We start from the raw sequence: 20,205 nt of genomic DNA on the forward strand, positions 1-20,205 counted from the left end.
ACCAAATGGCCCGGGTTTTAAATGAGTTGGACACCCCTGCACTAGAGTGATGGAAATTCAATCTCAATTCATGCAGGATCTCTCCCTATTTCATGAACTTGGGGCAAGTTTAAAACTTACCTTTAAGGTGTGTGTTGGGACGGTGGAAAAGATGGGGATAGCAACCTTAGTCTCAAGGTCCTCTCTGCTTAAATGTGTCAGGGGACCTGATTTATCATTACTGGCCCCTCAAGGTGACCAAGCAATCACCCTGCAGCCCCACTCACTTCCCCATCCTAACCTGTGGTTCTCATGTTCTTTCCAGAAAACGTTTCTAAAGTTTCTCTATCTCTATGTCTGTTCTCCCAGGAAGCACGAAACAGGCTCCTTTGTCCAGAAGCTTCTGATATCATACATTCAGTTCTTCTCTTTGCTCTCTCTTTTCTTTCCCTAGCTCAAAAGTGTTCCTCTGGTCCAGGGGAGGAGACCAAGAGGGCTCTCTTTCTCAACCCCCTAGCCACCTTGAGTCCTCTGTTCCCTCATCCTCTCCGGCCAAGAATTGGAGCTTCTGAAAGACAAAAGCCAGGAGCAGACGACCAAGTTGTGTCTTTTCTACCCTGCAGCGATGAGCACCCATGGTTTCACTGCTAGCAAAGTAAGCAGAGGAGAGGGTTTATGAGTATCCCGAAAGTTCTGGAAGATCTCCTTTATCTTTTATTTCCATTTTTTCCCAAGAACTTAAAAAATTCCCTTTGTACATAATGGAGAAACGTTCCTTAATGCTTCAGAGACCCCTTCCAGAAACAAGGAGTCCACTTAAGAAGGTCCCTACCTCGCAGTGCTGTCCCTGGGTTGTTCGAAGGATTCATTCTTGTTCATGGAAAATCAGGGAAGGTGTGTGTGTGTTAAGTCTGTTAATTTTAGAAATGGGTAGGTCCAGTCTGGTTCAAGTCCATGAGTCCGTTGTAAGCTAGAGGTTGCTCCTGCCTCCTGTTGCTGGAAGAGATGATGAAAGGGAAGCAGAAAGATGAAGCAGGAAGACAAGAGACTGGTGGACTCGGAGCTGAATGAATCTGAGGTCTGCCAAATGAATGGAAGATCAGTACTTCAATGATGTCTCCTGGGATAGGGAGGCAATATAACAGGAGGTTACCGGCTCCAGAGGCACCAGAAGGGAGCTAGCTTCTGCCCAGGGTCAATCTATATTGACCATGTGAAACGTCCGTCAATTGTATTAAGGTTGTGATCAGAGCAAAGAGGTGGTAATCTACCCTGTTCTCACCACTGCTTGGCTACTTCATGGAAGATCCCGTCATGGAGTTGACCACACTGTGTGACGTCATGGCCTAGGAGAATCCTGGCCTGGGCAAGTTGGCATAAAACCTAACAGTGTATGCTGTGGCTGTATCCTTGATTCGATCTTTATTCAACTCTCCTACCCCTATTTTAAAAAAATGAAAATTCTTTCCTGAGCCCTTCGAGTTAAGTGCGATACATGGCTAGTTGACTTTGTGGTGGTCTCTCCGATGTCTTCATCAATGCTAAAATGATGGTATCTGTGTATGTTTTGCAAATTCAAAATATAGTTTGGTAATTTTTTTCCAGTTGATTTTTAAAAAGAACTGCTGTACTGAGCTTGTAGTTTATTCGTTTTATAGAAGGACACCACCCTTGAAAATTGTTTAACTTAAATAGACAAGACTTTATAGATAAAAAAATAAATAGATAACCCAAGAAGCTGGACTGTATGAAGAACGCAACATTAGCAATAGAGGAAGACTTATTAACAAATCTATGCTATGCAGATGACATAACGTGGCTTCCTGCTCAGAAGAAACCGTATGTTCAGATTTTGGTGAGTTTTGATGATTTAAAAAATTATTTAAGAGGAACAATTTTATTTACCCTGACTCAAATCCATTTCTAGACAGCATTTGCTGAGCGAATAGCATTCCAAGAAACGGGAAGAGTGTTTACTCAGGGATTTCTAGGCCCAAGAGATGTGAACTTCTGAAAGCACTGCACAGCATCCGGCTGCAGGCCTGGATCCCTCCACCTTTCAAGACTGCTGCACGGGGGCTGACCCACCCACTGGGCAGTGGCACCAGTTCACAGGAGAGAGGTAAATGCAAGTGCTGTGGCAGAAAGCATAGGCATCCAGAGAGGAACTCCCCCTGCGAGCCCCGAGAGGCGGTCTCAAGTCTCAGCAGCCAGAGGAAGCACACAGCCACACAGCAGTGCAGTTGGTGGGGAGCAAGGGGGGTTGCTTGACCTTGTACCTCTGTTTAGTTCACATCCAGAATGCTAGTGACACAAAGGAGTTTAGCACAAAAGACATTAAAAACAGTCTCCTGGGTCCTAGTAGACATTTTAAAACACAGACCGTTGGTAAAACAGGGAGGAAAAGGATGATTAAATAAATATTCTCCTAACTTCCATCGACACAGCTATGAGTTGCCCCACAGCTGAAACCGATGCGGCAGGCTTTTTTTGTTTTTCTTTTTTCTGATTTCAGGGACACATGCCACCAGGAAGGAAGTCAGTGCCAAGCTGCCTCACCACCGAGTTTGACAAGAGGAAGTATTTGAAAAGTCATCAAGATGCGTGACCCGAGTGTCCAATATCACACACACAAACCGTAACATTTTTGTAAAAGGCCTTTATTTATGGGCTACTTAAAAACACTAGGTTATAACAAGTACAAACTGCTTTGAAAGATCAATGTACATCAGGACTCGTGATTGGATTGTCGACAAGGCTCCCGAAGACGCGGTGCCCTGCGCGTGACCGCAACGGAGCTGCGGAGCTCGGCCACCCTCTTCTCCACCAGGTGTCCACTCCACTCCCAAGGGCCTCCGAGCGCAGCACCTGCGGTGTCGTCCTCCCTCTAAAAGTCTAAAGTACATTCCAGGAGCACGTGTGTCAGCCTTTCTCTCTGTGAATTTTCTCCTTCGTGTGTCCTTCACAGCAGCCTCCCCCCTGCCCCAAAGCACGGAGAACAAACGCCAGCAATCGGGCTGTCCCCAGGCTCTGCAACCTGCTGTCTGCAGCTGCTGGAGGAGGGCACATCAGCACAGGTGGGAGTCAAAACCAGAATGTGTGAAAGAAGGAAGTTGTCGAATGACTCAACTATAGGACAACTTTCCTGCGAAGTTTACACAAACACCAATACTGCCATAAACGGTTTAGAGAGACAGGCATCCTAAATAGAGACCTGAAGGAATCTCAATGGTGCAAGAAAAATGGTCACCTTTGTGGAAAGGGGAGGTGTGATCAAGAAAAATGAAAAGGAAGTTCGAACCATGCATTTTTATTTAAAAGACAGTAATAATTGACACACGTGCATGTGCATACGCACGCATGCACACACACATGCGCACACGAACCCTAAAAACTTGACCTTCCTTCATACTGGGTCCCTGGGATTGGGTCTGCTCTCAAGGTTCACCCATCACTCCATTCTCCAATAGAAGCCACCCAAGGCACGTAACCAGGGGCCACCAGAGCTGCTTCAGCTCTGGATTTATGCAGAACAACATAGCAAGCAACTCTGATGCTTCCATAGCCCACTCCTCTGTCTGAACCCAAACTCCTCCCACTTGTGTGTGGTTGTAACCACAGGGGGAGTGCTGCTCCAGCCACTGTCTCCCGCAACAGAACCCTTTCCTTCTAGTTTCAATCCTGGCAAAAGCACAGAAAGCGGTGGCTGCGAAGCGTCTTGCTGAGTTCATTCCAGGGTAACCCACCATCCCATTTTGCCAGGTCGGAGGGATTTATGGAGAGGATGTCAGTTTTAAATGAGGTGGTCAGCTGAGTTCTTCATAGCACTCCTGTAGACAGCAATTATTGTCCAAACGTTTGCTAAATACGTGAAATCCCAAGAAAGTGGAAGAAGCCAACCCCACTCCGAGATCCATACATTTCCTGGGAGTCCAATTGACTGGGGTCTTGTGAGGGCCTGCCCACCTGCAGCCTCTTTGGAGAAACCAAGCTGCACCCTGTGGGCTAGCCCCACCTTATATATCAGGAGTGAGGTGACCCCTCCTGCCTAGTGTTGGTAGACCACTGGTGGAATTCGTGACCCCGTGGTTTCCCTGTCAGTTCATCTCCTCGCTTGCATTCTGGTCCCTCAACATTAAAAAAAAATAAAAGTTCACGTAAACGGGTCTAAGGAGGAAGAAAAGGAAAGCTGCTCACACCAACCAGCACTCTGCAGAGAACTCCGCTCCATTTAAAAAGCAGCACAGAACTCACAAGAGCAATTGAAATCAACACCCCCCCACCTCAGAAGCCTACCCATGGTTCCCTCTGGTGCTGGAGCCAGGACCATGGCAGTGCCTAATGTCTTCTTTCCCCTCAGGATAATATACCCCAAAATAGTGTGCATCTATAAGATGTATAAGTTACCTCCGTTCACTAAAAGTACTCATTCTGAGCGGTTCAAGAACGAGCTTCAACTCTTCTAAGTACACTGCTGGCGACTGTGGCACGCTACGAGGTCTCTTACAAGAATGAGGTAAATCTGTATTCCTATTGTGGAGCGATGCCCAAAGGCATCAGACAAAGAGAGCACTGAACAAAAACGTGTACACAATGACCCTGTGGTTTTTTCCCCTTTTTAAACGCTTCTGAATACTGATAGAAAAGTGATATGCCGGGAATTATAAAGCCCTGCTAAGGTGAGCATGTCAAGCGGGGGTGGGGGATGGAGTGGGGAAACCTCTCTCTGATTGGGCTGCTGTGGATCAGAATCGACTCAGTGGCAGTGTGAGCATTAAAATGAAAAAGCAAAACCGAGTGGCAAAGGTTCACCACTTGGGAAATTATAAGCCACTTAATGAGGGCTGTGCTTGTCTAATGCAAAGGATACAGTAAGCAGTCAGGAAATTTTAAGAAGTAGGTGTTTAGAAATGGCATGTATTTGAGAATTGAGAATTTTTTTCAAGCCTTCTGCTGAGCCTAAGTAACAGCAATTATTTTTTCAATATGAGAAAAATACTGGAGTCCAACATGCCAGTCTAAGTACCTGTACTTTTTCAAAATAAACAACCAAAAATGTAACTGATCAGATTTACTTAAGTAAAGATCAGTAGGATTCTGAAAAAGACTTATCTAGGAACTATCCAGTCATGTCTAAGGTCCTGTCAAACCATTCATGGTAAGAGGAAGCATATAATATACAAACATAAGCAAAAATAGCCTACTGATTCTGCAAATTACGCAACAAGTTAACTCCAGTCATCAGTTTTCCTACCCGAGTTCACCGATTTGTAAAGCACTGGCTCCTCCTCTTTAGTGTTGCCATGGGAAACTAACTGAAGCCAAACAAAACAGGCAGGATAGGAGGGGAAATGCCATTGAGTTTCAAAAAATATATCTCTAGAATTGGGATTATGGATTTTCTTTTTGAGAAAAAATGTTTTAGCAATAATTTATGAAGAATCAGAGACACAAAGGTAAACAAATATTGTAGGACCAACAAACATATCCTACTTAAGGAAGCCCTAATGCCTTTTGGCGCAAGAGAAGAGCAACAGACTTTACCAACTACCTTCCAGGGGAGCTGAAGGAGAAGAGGCAAGTGAGAAGCAGTCTGAGGTGGGGAGAGGACTATCCTGGCTGAGGCCTGCTGGGTAGTGGGGAGGGGAAGATGGCCTAGTCGCTAGACTCAACCACCCGAGTCCAGAGAATCTGTTTCCTTCTATTGGCAAGCACTTTCCACGAGAACCACAGCTCTTCCATATATTAGTAACTTTCTTTTGTGAACAGAATCGCCTCACATTTAGAATCTACTTCCCTGAGAGCTCATATAACCCTAAGTCTAGTTAGAAGTCAATACTGGAATGCAAGTTTTCTCAGTCCTGAAGCAAGGCAGAAGCAACATCAAACTAGAGAGCATGTCAGTAAATGTAAACACAGTGTCTGGTCAAGGTTCACAGTTATCACCAACGAAGGACATCTGCAGAAGACTGACGTCAGCCACCTGTCAGAGTTGGAAGATGACCGCTCCTTCTGGAAGAAGAAGCTCATTGTCAATCACAAGCATCAGATTTTTTAGACACATTTGTGCTGAGATTCTCCTCCACTGCTGACTTGAAGCCCCCATTTCCAAGTTCCTCTAAAGAAAAGGAGGGGGTCAATCAGATGTCGTTGCCACAAGTCAGATATTTACAAGGAAGCTATAAAAAAATAACTTGTTTGGGCATGCTTCATTCTTGAATGGAAGAGTGGCGAATGGATCTGTGATAATCCTCTGGGCTGCTGATGTGTTCAGGTAAGTCATAGCCCCGCAGGAAATGTCCACTGTTTTGTTGAGCAAAATAAAAGAGTTGTCTGGCTAGTAGAGGTTCAACCTGAACAAGAGATATAAAAAAAATTACTGGGATATTCTCTTTAATATCAATTAGCTCCTCATTGAATAACTCCATATCTAGGGATATGGTACAGGTATGTCAAAGTTATAGGTTACAGCACATCAAAGCACTTTATATTTGGAGGCAGTGGAAGAACTGAGTTTTTATTAGTCTCACTATATAGAGACCTATAGAGAGAGTCTGCTACCTTTTTATGTTTCACCTTAAAACAAAGACAACATTTTAAAACTTATTTACATTCAGATTCAATTAACATGGAATTAAACCAAGGAAAATGTTCAAGATATAAGGAAGGCTGAGGGAAAATTCAGAGTATTTTTGACCAATATTCCTTTTCACCATTGCAGCTTGACCAGGATGTGGCACTCATCCTGAAGGTTGAAGGGTCTTAGATTAACCAAACTGTCTACATTTCTAAACCGAAGGAAGAAGTAATGTAACACAAAACGAAATTGCTATTGCGGGAAGGAAAGAAGGCAACGATACCGAATGCATCTAGTCTGGTTTTGTGTGTAGATCACATTCACCAAACGATCATTCAACTTTTAGCTTTTCCTGAATTCAAGGCAATTAAGGATACTAAATGCTCGATCCCCCAATCACTCATTCATAAGGCATTCTCTTAGTATTTTTAAGTACTGAAATGAATTAACTCCAAATAAAAGAGTTATACCCCATGATGTATGTGTACATGTAAACATTTTCAGTAGAGAACAGATCCTTGTCTAATAGAAGAGAGCTAGACGTTGCTATTGACGTGACAGCACTGAATTTGGTTTTGGTCTGTTATGGGGTCCAAAAATACCCTTAAAATCATGTGAGTGCAGGAGTTTATCACTAAGTTCTTAAATATTACTTATCAACGTCCAGATTGTTCAGTCACTTAACATTCCCATGTTCTTAACAAAAGATGCCTTAAAGAACATTCTTGAGAACAGTCTCTGAGATTATCTTTTTGTTGGTTAATTGGTTGTTGTTGTTTACAATCAAGAATGTGGAGGTGTGCGTTCAAGAACAGTGTTCTACTTCAGTTGTCAATCAGAAATAGTATCAGCTAAATCTGAGTTAAATTTCGACATTATCTGGTATCGTTTTTTTCCCTTCCTGAACCGATGACTCCTGAAGATTACATAAGAATACATTACATACATTACAGTTTTCAAACCCAGAAATCTTAGACATTCAAGCTAGTTTTATATGGTGAATTAATGATAACTATATCTGCCTCTTTTTTATTAAAACATATTCCTTGCCATAGTCGAAGCCGTCTTGAACTATTCTAGAAAACATGACTGGCTTGAGAAGCTCGAGTTTCTTGGAAGACGGAGCCTCCCAGATGGCAAATCACTGGTTTCTAATCATGAAATAATTTCTAAAAAATTTCAGAAAGAGACATTGGGAAATGGGCCGACGCTTAAAATAAATAAATAAGCCCTCACTCAGTGACCCTACAGAACTGCCCCTTTGGGTTTCAGGGACTTTAAATCTTTACAGGAGCAGACAGCCTCATCTTTGCCTTGTGGAGCAACTGGTAGATTCACCCCAGTTTGAACTACATGTCACCAGAGCTCGCTGAGATATGGACAAGGCGTGCAAACTATCCAAGAGAAGAGACGACTTCCTAAATGGGAACATTCCTTCATCCAAAAGAAAGGTCAGCTAGGTGCCATTTCAAAGCAATATTGTCCCTGGAGAACTTTAAAGGGTAACTTTTAATATCAATCTTTTAAAATTCCTAGCAAATGAGAATGAACACTGCATTAAAAAGGAGAAAAGAATGGGGCAATAGCAGGGATGGTTCTCAGTCCCTCCCAGGTTCGGCAATAAGTTGGTGTCCCATACTGAGTGGCACAGTGCACCTCCCACCCCCATGCTTTCTCCAGCACCAACCTAAGGGTCAAGTTGACTTCCCATGTCACATGGTATTTACTGGTCACTCAAAAATTCTCTTTAAGAAACCCTGAACATAAGGGACACTCCTGTAGGGGAGGATGGGGGGAAATGGGCAGCTAATAAGGATGAGGACAAGAATGAAGAAGATATTCTGAAACGGATTGTGCTGATGATTCTGCCACTCTTCTTGATGCGACTGAACTATTGCATGGTAGGATATGCCCATAAAAGAAAACCAGCCAATTGAATTACATATATGCCAATACAACTGTGGGGCATGGGGAAGGGACACTTACATGTGCAGTGATGAGCTTCCTCTGCCTCTGAGGGTCTGGGAACTCTTCACCAAAGCAGAGAGTCACTTGGAACCTTGGCAGGGAGCGGCCGTGGTGCGCAAATGCTTGCAGCTCTGAGGAAAGACACCCACGAGCAGACGTCACGCTCTGAAATCCCTCCCCACTGAACATCGCAGTTAATAGCAGACAGCAACGGCGTCACGTCCATGCTGAAGGCAAACCGAGGACTGCCTGTGTCCCGTCCCTTGAGTTCTCTTACAGTGGGGGGACAATATCAAATGTACAGACGGGTCCGTTTCACTGGACTGTTAAAAGGCAACCATCCTAATGCTTAAAAACCCTGCTTTTCAGCATGAGACCTCGGAGGATGAAGAGGTAGAAGGAAGGCGTGAGGGAGGGAGAAAAAGGCATGTAGCCATGTGGAGGCAAAAGTACAGTGCATACAAACAAAAGCATTCCATTTAGAAAACATGAGAGTTCCCTGACAAGTAAAGTCAGACTCCACCTGGTCCAGATTCTAGGCTCTCTGTGGACAATGGACACCTCTGAGTCCAAGGCCCCCATAGAAAAGGGTCTGCAGTGACCCAGCAAGTGACCCGTTTTTGTCAACGGTGACCCACAGAACACCAGAAGTAACCTAACTCGTTCATTCTGAAAGGACTTATCACTCATCTGCTAGAACAGGGTGGCTTGAGAGGGCAGTGAAGAGGCACTGCTAGCTCCCCCTTTTTGTGGATGTCCAACAAAGACAAGGACACGGTTGGGGAGACGCTGTGACGCTGAGCCACTGTCCCCGTCACCTACATTGAAGATGCCTCTTCGGTCTCTATCTGTTCCTGCTCTTTACGTAGAGTGAAATGTCACGTCCCCAAAAGAAATGGCTTACACAGTAGCTGCTAAAGCAGCTGGAAGACGGCAGTGTGACGCATCTTGATCAGATACGGCAGAGCCTTCTGGGGCTGTCCCTAGTCGTCTCCAAATCTTGAATGGGTAGACATCAAAGGTTTCCACTGTCTTCTTCAACTGAAGAAAAGTTTCTAGCTAAATCACTCGGGTATCTAACTTCCTGCTGCTTACTTCCAGAGTTCAAATCAAATAACTCATTTCCTCAGAAGATGTAAGACGGGTCCCCGCTACGACTGTGGTCTGAGGCCACGTTCACACTAGCTGAGTGTGAACCGGGAGCACCGGGACCTGGAGTGGAAACTCTGAACTATCCACAAGTATCTACACCGCTGCAGTTGTCAAGTTCACAGGGTTCCTCCTGGAGCCTCAACAAACACTTCGAAGGATCCAGAGGGTGGGAAAGAACACCCAGCCCTCGCTCAAAGATACATATTAAAGTCTGTTGTAGTTGTTAGGTGGAAGATTACATGATGCCCTGGGGGCGCTGTCAGGAAAGCACTGAACTGCTGTGTGCAAGGCCAGGGGCTTCACCTCACTAGCCTCCCCGAAGGAGAAAGATGAGGCTGCCCTCTCCCATAAAGGTTCACAGTCTCAGAAACCCCACGGAGGGTTGCTATGAACCAGACTCGAGTCGATGGCAGTGGGTTAGGGTTTGGCTTAGGCAAGTAATTCGGCAGCTTCTGCCCCTTCTGGTCTGCACCATCTCTCTCAAGCCAGGTGGCTGTGACTCAAAATGTACCTGATGGGCAGAATAGGAGGCTCAGGACTTCCTAAAATGTGAATGGGGAGACACACTCAGAGAACAAGGGTCACTTCTCTCTGGGATGCCTAACCCAAAGCTCTGAGTATCGAGACAGAGAGCCACTCTCTGGGGAAATCATTCCAGAAGCCATATGCCACCACCATCCACGTGGCACGAGACCATCAGGCTCCCTCCCTAGGCTAATCTGAGAAATGCAGGGGGCAGGACTGCACCTCATGCTTTCTCAAGCCCCATGCTCACCCAGACTGACAGGATGCTCCCAGCTGAAGCCCGCAACACTCTGCTGCAGACCCAGGGACACGTGGTACCTCACCCTCCTCACCACAGAGCTGCTAACTGAGATTCATTTCTTCCCTCGCCAACAAGCCTCAGTGGGAAGGTCGGTCATCGCAAATGTTTGGGGCATCAAAAGAGGATTTGGGTGAGTTTTAGCAAATTTGGGACTCTGAAGCCTAAAGGGTACCCACTTACTCCTAAAGTGGGTTACACATGGGGCTACCAACCAAAAGATCAGCTATTCTAAACCACCAGTCATTCTGAGGGAGAAGACGAGGCTTTCTACTCCCATAAAGAGCTAGAGCTGCAGTGATCCATGGAAATAGTTCTACTCGGTCCCACAGGGTCTCGGGAGTCAGAAACGTCTTCGCAGCAGTAAGTGTGAAGCCTCAGGGGAGCCCTGGTGGCATAATGATAGGTTGGGCTGCTAGATTCAAGGTAAGTGGGTCAAGCCCACCAGCTATCCTGGGGAAGAAAGACAAGGCGCTTTGCTCCCATAACTATTTACAACTTTCTAGGAAGCCCCAGGGAGCACGTCAGCATTGAATCAATGGCCGTGGGAAAAGCAAATGTAAGTGGTGCAGAGCACTGAGATGCTTCGTGATTTTACTTTAAACAGAACAAATCCAGAAACCCTTTCAGAGAAAGGAGAGGCACCTGATAGGCCTCTGGTGTTTCTAAAGGAGGGACGCAGAGGAGAAGAGGTAAATAACCAGGCAGAGGAAGAACTGGCAGCTGGCTGATGGAACTGACTTTTGACCCCTAAAGATGCTCGAGATATCTCAACATCAATATTCTGGATGCAGCTTTCAAATGACCAACCCAGGGTCTTTCCACCAGCCAGCCCAGGGCTAATGTACTTGTCATAAGATCAACGTGGGAAAGCAAACCTTCCTAGTTCTGAACATAGGATTAGAAGCATTTGCACCACGACAGGTACCTCACAACATTCTCACTTTCCCCTCACAAAAGCAGTTCACTCTATCCTTGGTGACATGCGCTGTGCAGCGTTTACATAGGATGACCCATCTCACACCTAAGAATGTAAATAACATTTCTAACCTTCACTATGTTTCTAGAAGCATTAACATATCATGCACACCAGCCAATATGCTTTCTGCAGTGTAGTACTCATAAGATAGAACATTATGAACCTGTGACTATTTTCTAAAGCACAGAAATTTTTACAAAGTCATTCTGGAAAGCTGTTTATCTGAGCAATCTTATCTGGATGTGTAGCCCCACCTCTGCCAATGGAGGGAGCCGGCAGGGAGGGGCCTGGAGAGATGGACCAGAAAGAAGTTTTGTTCTAGGATCAGAGAGCTCAGAAGCTAATAAAAGGACAGTATGTGCCAGGTGGCAGCCAGGCCTTAACCACCTCCATTTCCTCTCTGACTCTAACAACAGTCTTTTCCATCACTCCACATGCCTGCAAAAGCTGGACAATGGAAAAGGAAGACAGAAGAATGGATGCCTTTGATCTGTGGGGTTGGTGAAGAATCCTGACTAAACTGTGGCCTGCCAGAAACACTAATAAATCTGTCTTAGAAGAAAGTTGTGTTCCTCAGAAGGTTGTGTTCCTCAGAAGCAAGGATGGTGAAACTCTTGCTTTCTGTGGCCACATCATCAGGAAAGACTAAAAAGAGGTGTACTGTCTGATTGAGCCAGTAAAGAGGAGGGGACACTTCAATGACATGGAGTGATACAAGCCACAACGGTGGAATCCAACCTACCAGTGATCATGAAGATAGATTGTGAAGGAGTAGTCAACATTTCATCCCATTACACACAAGGTCACCATATGTCAGAGACAGCAGCTAACAACTAAAACAACCAACCACCCCCTGCCCACCCCCATGACTGGCAAGGGTTGGCGACACTCAGTTCTAAAGGCCATTTCTGGACACTACCTGATAAGAACTGCTGTGTATCAAACAGCTTGCATGTCTGATCTCTCTCCAACTTGTTGGGCCGGTCACTGCACAGGGCCAGAGGTCCGTCCCAGTAGATCCTACTCTGGCAAAGTCTTTTAGCGTAGAGCCCATCCGGGGCCATCCAGAGGACCACACCCCTCTCCAGGTGGCTCAGTAGTTTCTCGATGTTTTTCCTATGGCCACTGTCCTCTGGGTAGGGGAAAAGAACCTGGTCCAGGTTGCTGGCATCATAGGTGTGGCCATGGGAGATCCTGCAGCCTTCAGGGCTTGAGGTGGTCAGCTCCTTCACCAGCATTTCCCGGTAGTACAAGCAGATGTGGAGCCGGCAATCTATAGAGACAGGTTTCCAAGTCAGTGCCAACAGAAATAGAAGTGTTTGATTCCATCACATTGCTGGCCAACACTACCGGACAAAGGAGAGGCTGGGGAACACTAGCATCATGGGATATGCTGGGAATAAATAAAAACGGTCGATGGCTAAATATTCTTGGAGAATGTTGCATGCCCACATCTCCCTCTTGGGAAATTCCCGAGACTACTAAATAAATAAATTTAACTTTGTCTAACAGTATTTTCCTTACTTATGTGGCCATGGACTCTTTTTAATTGGGGGGGGAGGCATAGCTTTCATTCAATTCTGCTTGGTTAGAGAGGAGCATTGGTCATTTAAGAACTTAATTTTTTATTATAGTGATGGCTATATTAATATCTAAAATTCTTCTTCAGTGCTAAGGTACGTGGCACCAAAGAAGAATTTATCTTTCACAAGGCAATCAATTTCAGTTTGGGAGAACATAAACTCTAGATTGGGTTTCTACTAGCAAAAAGAATGTGATTGTATATAAAACAAATCTGTCCACCCCCACTGAAACCACCCGAAAATATCAAGATGGTATCCCTTAGGCAAAATCTATATGTTGGTGCATCTGGTTAAAGTCCAGAAAGAATATGTAGAAAGACTAACAGTGGCGATCTCTGGGTGATGAAAATGTGATGCTTTCCCTCTATTTTTCTGACTTTTAAATTAATTTTCTACAATAGCTTTCTAACAAGTAGCTTTCTAACAGTTTTTAACCGGATGAATTCATTTCTTAAAAATTTACATATTTATTTTTAAAGTTCCTTTAAAATGTCAAGCACCCTGTAAAGACAAAGCTAACTTTGCAGGGGGCTTCGTAAATGAACTGTAAACAGGTATCACTCTCTTATCCACTCATAACTGCATAGGGTTCAAGAGTAAACGGGAACTGTAGTTTTCTAGTAAGTGTACTCGAGGCAGATCATTAATCTGGATTACAAATACAAAACCAAACCCCAAACTCAAAAACCCACAAAACCCTCTTTTTCTTCAATAGCAGGTTTCGAGACTTAAACAACCCACATTGTTGTCTCAATTCTCCACCTGCTCATCTGCTGTGAACACCCTCCCATGACTTTCGTGGATAAGGAGTGGGTGTTGGCCATCTGAGGTGACTCTCGGGGCAGGTTTCATCTCATTGAATGTCACCAGAAATCACGAGGCCACAATGATATAAATAGCTGTTTATTTCCTACTCTTCAAGCACCCACGCAAGTCCTAGGTGCTCGAGAAAAGGGGCTGAAAGTTTCTAGAAACAAACAGAAGCCTATGGCTCTGAAATACCTCCTCCCCTAAGACAATCTCCGTCATTCAAAACAGTGAGGCTCCGTTTTGGACTTTGGAATTGGGAAGACTTGGAAAGTGAAGTCCTGGCCTTTCTGTGAGCGGGCAGAGTGCTGACAACGTGCATCTTCCTGAAACCTTAAGGTTAATTGTATGTGTTCTATCACTGATTTCTAAAGAAGGCAAGGGTGGGGTGAGAACTCTAGATGTAAGCCATTCGTTTTAAATCCGTCTAAAAAGAACCTGTAACACACTGTCTAATATACTTAATACATCAAAGATGTTTAATACACCTGGAGGCACCATCCTTGGAAGGCCATCTGAAAACAGCCTCGCTAACATGGATTCAGATCGTGGTGGTGCAGGGCTTCTTTTATAAAAAGAACTTTATGATTCAGGCTGCGTCCAGATTGGTTTTCCAGAAGCCCAGATTTAGGTTGGGGGGAAGACCCGTTACTGTTGGGCAGCTGAACCCTACAAAGACGAAGATCCAGAACGAATATTTCCAAGAAGCAGAGATGGACACCCTGCTGATGGGTAAACCTGAAAGGATGCCCAGCTCCGAAAATGAGTAGCCCTGCACTTTTTAAAGACATTAAAGTACACTGTGTGCATGTGGGCTGGAAGGAAAGCCTTCTGGACACACAGCAGGTCATCACTAAATTCAGAACCTCGGTCTGCATGTTCCTGGGGATTCCGATCAACACCAACAGAGACGGTAAAGAGATTCAATCAATTCAACCAGTGTCTGGAATTGCATCAGGATCATGACTGGCTTCTGACTGGGCTGTTTTGTGACTGTGCTCCTTATTTACCGCTGTGGCTATCAGGGCTTGGGCACACCTCTTCTAGGCTGACAAACAGGAGTGTAAGAACTTACTGTGCCCAGGGACACCCCCACTGCGTGCACCCACAGACCCCCTTCAGGGCCAAAGGTGCCCATTACACAGTGTCACTGTGCCCAGGGACATCGCATCAGACCTGCCTGAAGACTCCTGCAGGTAAAAGGTCACAGGCACTAAACATCCCTGTGGGTCTATATCCCAGGACACATGGCACCTACCTGAGAGCGCCAAGGCTTCGGCAGACCTTATGCTTGGCTCTATGGGGATTCCAGGGGCCTGGGACTCAGGTGGGGCACAAGCATAAAAGGTTCCTGTTACCTGGCAACCTGTATTTGCAAATAAAAACCAAATGATGTCTTAATAGAGAGCCTCACATGTGGGTAGTCTGCCTCACTCTGCGCTGCTGTACACTCCTAATGTGGTCACACACCTGCATGTTCCCCATCCTCCTGCACCCGAGGGCCCACTACTCTCTAAGGCTTTATCAGTGGAGCTGTTTCACAGACAGTTTGCTCTGGAAGGAACCTAGAATCCTGTCTCCTTCATTTATAAATAAGGAAGCCCCAACTTAGTGGGGGTAACCCACCCCTGCCCACACAGAGCTCTAAACCATCAAGTCAGGTTTAAAAACATAAATTATCTTGTTCACATTTACTCTGTTTGTTATTTGTGGACTGAGGAAAAAACCGGACCACCTCTCTCACCAGCACAGTAACTGGCGTAGAGGAAACCTTCCGGCAATGTTTGCTCTATTAAATATTAATAGAGAAGGGATATGCAGTGGAACCTAATTTTGCTGGCATTTTATTTAGTGTTAGCCATGTCTCCAATTATTTCTGTCCACTTCATCTGTTTGGATCATTCTAAACATTCCCTCTTGACTATCCTGGTTCAAGAGGGTTGATGACATATGCCTGAATTTCAGAAACAAGTTGGTTCATGGAAAATGAACCTTTGCTCAAAATCACTCTTGCAAATTGAACACAAGTGAATTCTCAACCTTTTGTAAATACATCATACAATACAAAAATTAAAAAATTCTATCAGCCAAGAATGAAGTAACTGAACCTTCTTCACTCGGAAAAAAAGGGCAACCAATCAACTTGTTAAGCAAATATTCCTAGACCCTATTTAAGGGTTAAGGCGCTGATACAGTCAGGATTTCTCCTTAATTCACCAAGTTAAATGTCCTGAAAACGTGTGTCTTGCTACACTAAATACATCCTGTGAAATGTCTCTACATTCTAGATAATTAGTACTTCTGCTTAAATATTACATCTGATGCTTGGGGAACTTTCCTTACTGGCATGAGACCGCATACAGAATGAATAAGTCTCTGTGGGTCTGAAAACCAGCACTGGGCACCCTATGAAGGCTGATGCTTTCTTCTGGTGTTTATTCATTTCCGTATCACCTCTGATACCACGGACCTGTCAGCTTTATTCAAGAGAAATGTCCTATCTCAATATCTCCCAATGTCTCTACAGAAGAAGGATGTGGGCATAGCTGTGGTATGCTCATTCTAGAGATGGGAAAACGAAGACAAACTAGTGAGAGTAAATGGCCACAGCATCATAGGACAATCCAGGAAGGAAGCCAGCTCAAATGTACTTTTGGACCAAGATGAAAAATAAAATGTAAGATTATTCAGGTAAGATAGAAAATGTTAACCCACGAATCAGGTAATGCTTAAAATGTACAAGTCAAGCTTGGCATCTCCTTTGTAAAGTGGGAGTTTTGATCTTGAGTTAGGAAAGCTAAAATTGAGCCCCAGTGCCAATATTTTCACTGGGTAACACTGAACAAATTAGACACATTTGTTTCCCTCCTCTGTAAAAACCAGGGCAACCTTTAGCTTCCTGGAACCATCTTTCAGATATTTACCTAAGATCACACACAGCAAAAGGCCTACCACATCTCCTAGAGCACAGTAGGGGCTCAGTGAACACTGGTTTCCTTCCTCCAAGAACTTTATCATTCCCTCTCTGCCAAGGGAGTCTTTCCCATCTGCTTCGGAGAAGGGGAAGAACAAGTTGGGAAAGTACTATAGTGCCTGGGGATGCCATTGGCAGCAGAGAAGCCTCAGAAACTAGCAAGCTCCTTACCATTTTCACAAGTGGGGCCTTGCCAGTGATGGCTGCGGGGCCCAAATGTCACAGGACATTGGTAGGGGATTTCTGGATGTGACTGATCAGGGACATACTCCCTCCAGCTTCGGTCATGGGGTGGCATCATGTAGTTGTGAACCTGTTAATGGAACACGCGCAGGAGCTCAGGTCAAAAGCAAATCACTCAGCAAATAGTTCTTTTCTGACACTGGAAAAGAGCAAGCTTCTTTTATATCCTTCGGAACTCTACGAGGGGTGCCCTATATAGCTGGTAGTCAAAATAGCTTTATCATACGAAAAGATGTTAGCGTGAGTGCTCATCACACTAGGTGGAAACTAGCCATCAAGTATTCCAAAAGTACAATTGAGACACTGTTATAAATGAGTGATTTATATAAAGCTTTGTCATATGGTTAACTCTGGCACCAAAAATACTGCAGGAAAAATTGCCTCCTTTTACCCCACCAATGTGAATGAAACAGAGCTGTCATTCACATCAGAACAGACTGCAGAGATCAGCTGCCCTGTGGTTTCACATGATAAAGCCCTACTTCCAAAATGTCCGGCTTCCACAAAAAAGTCCGTTTCCCAGAGGATTTTAGCATCAGTAGAGAATTGTTTACCAACACACAAGTAGGCACACCAGCTACCCCTACTTGAAACCTTTGGGAACGTGAGATATTCATTCACTGACCGAGGCTTGGTTTGGGCCTGTTTTACAATAGCATAGCAAAGGCGAAAGAAACAAAAACAAAAGCATCACTGCTGTATTTGTTCATTCCCTTGTGGGGTTCAGTAGCCATCCTACTCCCACCACCCAAGAAGCACTTTGCCCTTTGTGGTACCTGAGACGGGAGGGAACTGTAGGGAGCTGCCATGGTGTATGGGTGGCTTATGGCCATCTGGGGGTCCTCCAAGGTGAGCTGCTTTGCTCCTGAGCAGTGGGGGAAATAGAAGTGGCATGGTCTGAAACAGGTACTGACAACAATTAAAAGACAATCTTAGCAAAATAATTACCCAATAGTTTAATTCCTAGAAGGCATGCAATATTAACAAACACGGCGTTGCAATATTAACAAACACGGCGTTCAGTCTTTACCTCGGACAACTAACTATGTGCTCATGTCCTTAAACTGCTTCTCAGAGATCTGGTTCTGCAGGGTGGGGTGGAGTGTGAAAGGACCATGCTATTCAGATTCACTCTGTGACCCACAGGACTCCACCCATGGGAGCTGCCAGCCCAGGGGAGCTGCAGGAGCAGGGATTCTCTGAGCAGTCCCCCAACCAACTGTGTGGCTTATTTAGAATGCAGATTCCTGGGTTCTGATTGTTGTTTGGTATTTGTTTCACACCTTAATAGAACTTAGTGTGAAGTGCACACACACATAAACACAGGATGAGACATTTGGCATCTGAGAAATCATCCTATACCAGTACCATGAAAATTTCATCTTATAACCCAGAGAAAATGGGCAGGCCAAAAAAAATAGAAAGCAAGGAAAAGAGGAAAATTACCCCAAAAATGAATTTAAGGCTTTACAAGGGTCTCCCTGCATGGATTGGGACACAAATTTTAGTAATTTAGGAAATACTACCTTTTTTGGCTCCCTCTGGAACAATCCGGTAGACTTTGTATGGATCAGAAATATCCAGTTGGCTCCTCTCAACCAATTCCTCAAAATCATTGCTCTTGTTCAAAGCACACCGCAAACGTGTCTTCCAGGTAGGAGGGTCTGGTTTATCTATGCCTTCTCGGAACTTTCCCTTAAATAATGCCCACGCCTGCGGGGAGAGGATCAACAGGAAGGAAAAAAAAAATTTATAAATACATGTCTTTAAAAAAAAAGAAACTGGAAATTCTAGTTCCTGAAATAAATAATGCTGTCTAGGTACTTCAGATTTAAAGTGTTTCTGAAAAGTGAGTTCAGAAAAACACCAGGTGTCTCCTAGGTAAATGACATTGGACTTTGGACCCTACCACTGATCAATAAACATTCTCTGGGCATGGACAACTGGCTTTACAAAAGGTGAAGCAAGGGGCTGAGAATGCCCAGAATGGATTGGACCCACCCAGGATTTAAAGTGGGTTTGATTGGAACTAAGGACAGACATGCGGGGGCGGCCAGCTACCCAGAGAGGTGTCCAGATGGTCAGGTTCTGAGGCATTTGAGAACAAATTCCCTGAGGAAGTCCCCTTCCTCTGCTCTGCCCACAGACGGCTGAGCCCTAATGCACAGTTCACTAGGCAAACAGCTCTGGGGGGCACATAGACCACAAAAGAGGGCAGGGCCAAGACAGTGGTCCAGAGAAAGGTCTAGATAGAGGCCCACACACCCAGGGAGAACCCCAGAGAGAAGCGTCCAGAAAAACTCAAACAGAAAGTCAGAGACAGAGGCAAAACAGAGACGGAAGAGCTCCAAGGGAACTATATAAGAGAGACCAACTTAGAGGAGAAACGGTTGAGAGACCCACGGAGAGAAATGGAGACAGCAAGCCAAAGACCTTCCTTGGGACAGTGAGAGAGAGAGGAAAAACGGACCCACTGGAGCATGCCCACCGGTACTCTCAGAAAGAAACAGAGACACACAGGCATCATCCCAAGCACAGAAAAAGGATCAAAGACAAGACTCTGGGAGCCAAGGGAAATAGAAGAACAGGGTACCCCCGAGGACTTCAGGTCCGCGGACCTCCATCCTCCCCTTGTGGAGCCCCCAGAGTTCCAGTTTCTGACTGCTCTCACCTCCAGCTCAGGCGGGTACCATCACCTGGTCTCCAGTCTTTTCTACTTAAAGTTCTCCGGGAGATGCCCAGAGTTGTGCGTCTCCCTTACCCTATCCACATCTGCCGCGTGTGGTCCCAGTTCCTTCAAGAACCTTTCCGGGCCGGGTCGGCCTCTCCGCCACCACCTTGACGCGCCCCTCCCCATCCTCCCGCGTGGGCCCCCACGTGCTGGTGACCTTGAAGAGCGCGGCGTCCTCCTCGCGGTTGTAGTCCTGCTTGCCCGCGTGCTTCCAGGGGATGCGAAAGATGCTCTTCTCCTCGTTCTCCCACACCAGCCCCGGGTACTTGCCGCTGTCGATCTGGTCGATCAGCCACTGGCGGAGTTTCCCGTTGCCACAGCTCACCGAAGTCATCCCGAACTCGCCGCCGCGGCCGCTCACCTCCAAGTTCATGCCCTTCTCCCTGGGC

The 20,205-nt window shown here is 45.4% G+C and overlaps 1 protein-coding gene across 1 annotated transcript; it reads right to left on the reverse strand.

The window, feature by feature from the left end:
- Window positions 1-6,186: 6,186 nt before the first annotated feature.
- IRF4 (interferon regulatory factor 4) lies at window positions 6,187-20,189 on the reverse strand. Its single transcript, XM_004712159.2, has 8 exons — window positions 19,974-20,189; window positions 18,612-18,798; window positions 17,862-17,950; window positions 17,014-17,155; window positions 15,127-15,234; window positions 12,398-12,751; window positions 8,543-8,655; window positions 6,187-6,332 (listed from the first exon to the last, which is right to left on the reverse strand). The coding sequence occupies exons 1-8, from the start codon at window positions 20,187-20,189 to the stop codon at window positions 6,189-6,191; spliced, it is 1,353 nt and encodes a 450-aa protein (XP_004712216.1). The 3' UTR covers window positions 6,187-6,188.
- Window positions 20,190-20,205: the final 16 nt, after the last annotated feature.

This window comes from Echinops telfairi, unplaced genomic scaffold, assembly GCF_000313985.2.
Source record: "Echinops telfairi isolate 266 unplaced genomic scaffold, ASM31398v2 ScPeMD7_7424;HRSCAF=8462, whole genome shotgun sequence".
Classification (NCBI taxonomy): Eukaryota; Metazoa; Chordata; class Mammalia; order Afrosoricida; family Tenrecidae; genus Echinops; species Echinops telfairi.

What these genes read in the sequence shown, in the direction of transcription:
- IRF4 (XM_004712159.2), bottom strand. Translation starts at nt 20,189, where the DNA reads ATGAACTTGGAGGTGAGCGGCCGCGGCGGCGAGTTCGGGATGACTTCG. An exon ending in CGAAGCCTTGGCGCTCTCAG is followed by an intron (nt 12,752 to 15,126) that starts GTAGGTGCCATG and finishes CTGTCTCTATAG; the next exon opens with ATTGCCGGCTCCACATCTGC. An exon ending in TACACAGCAGTTCTTATCAG is followed by an intron (nt 8,656 to 12,397) that starts GTAGTGTCCAGA and finishes GTCTTTCCTCAG; the next exon opens with AGCTGCAAGCATTTGCGCAC.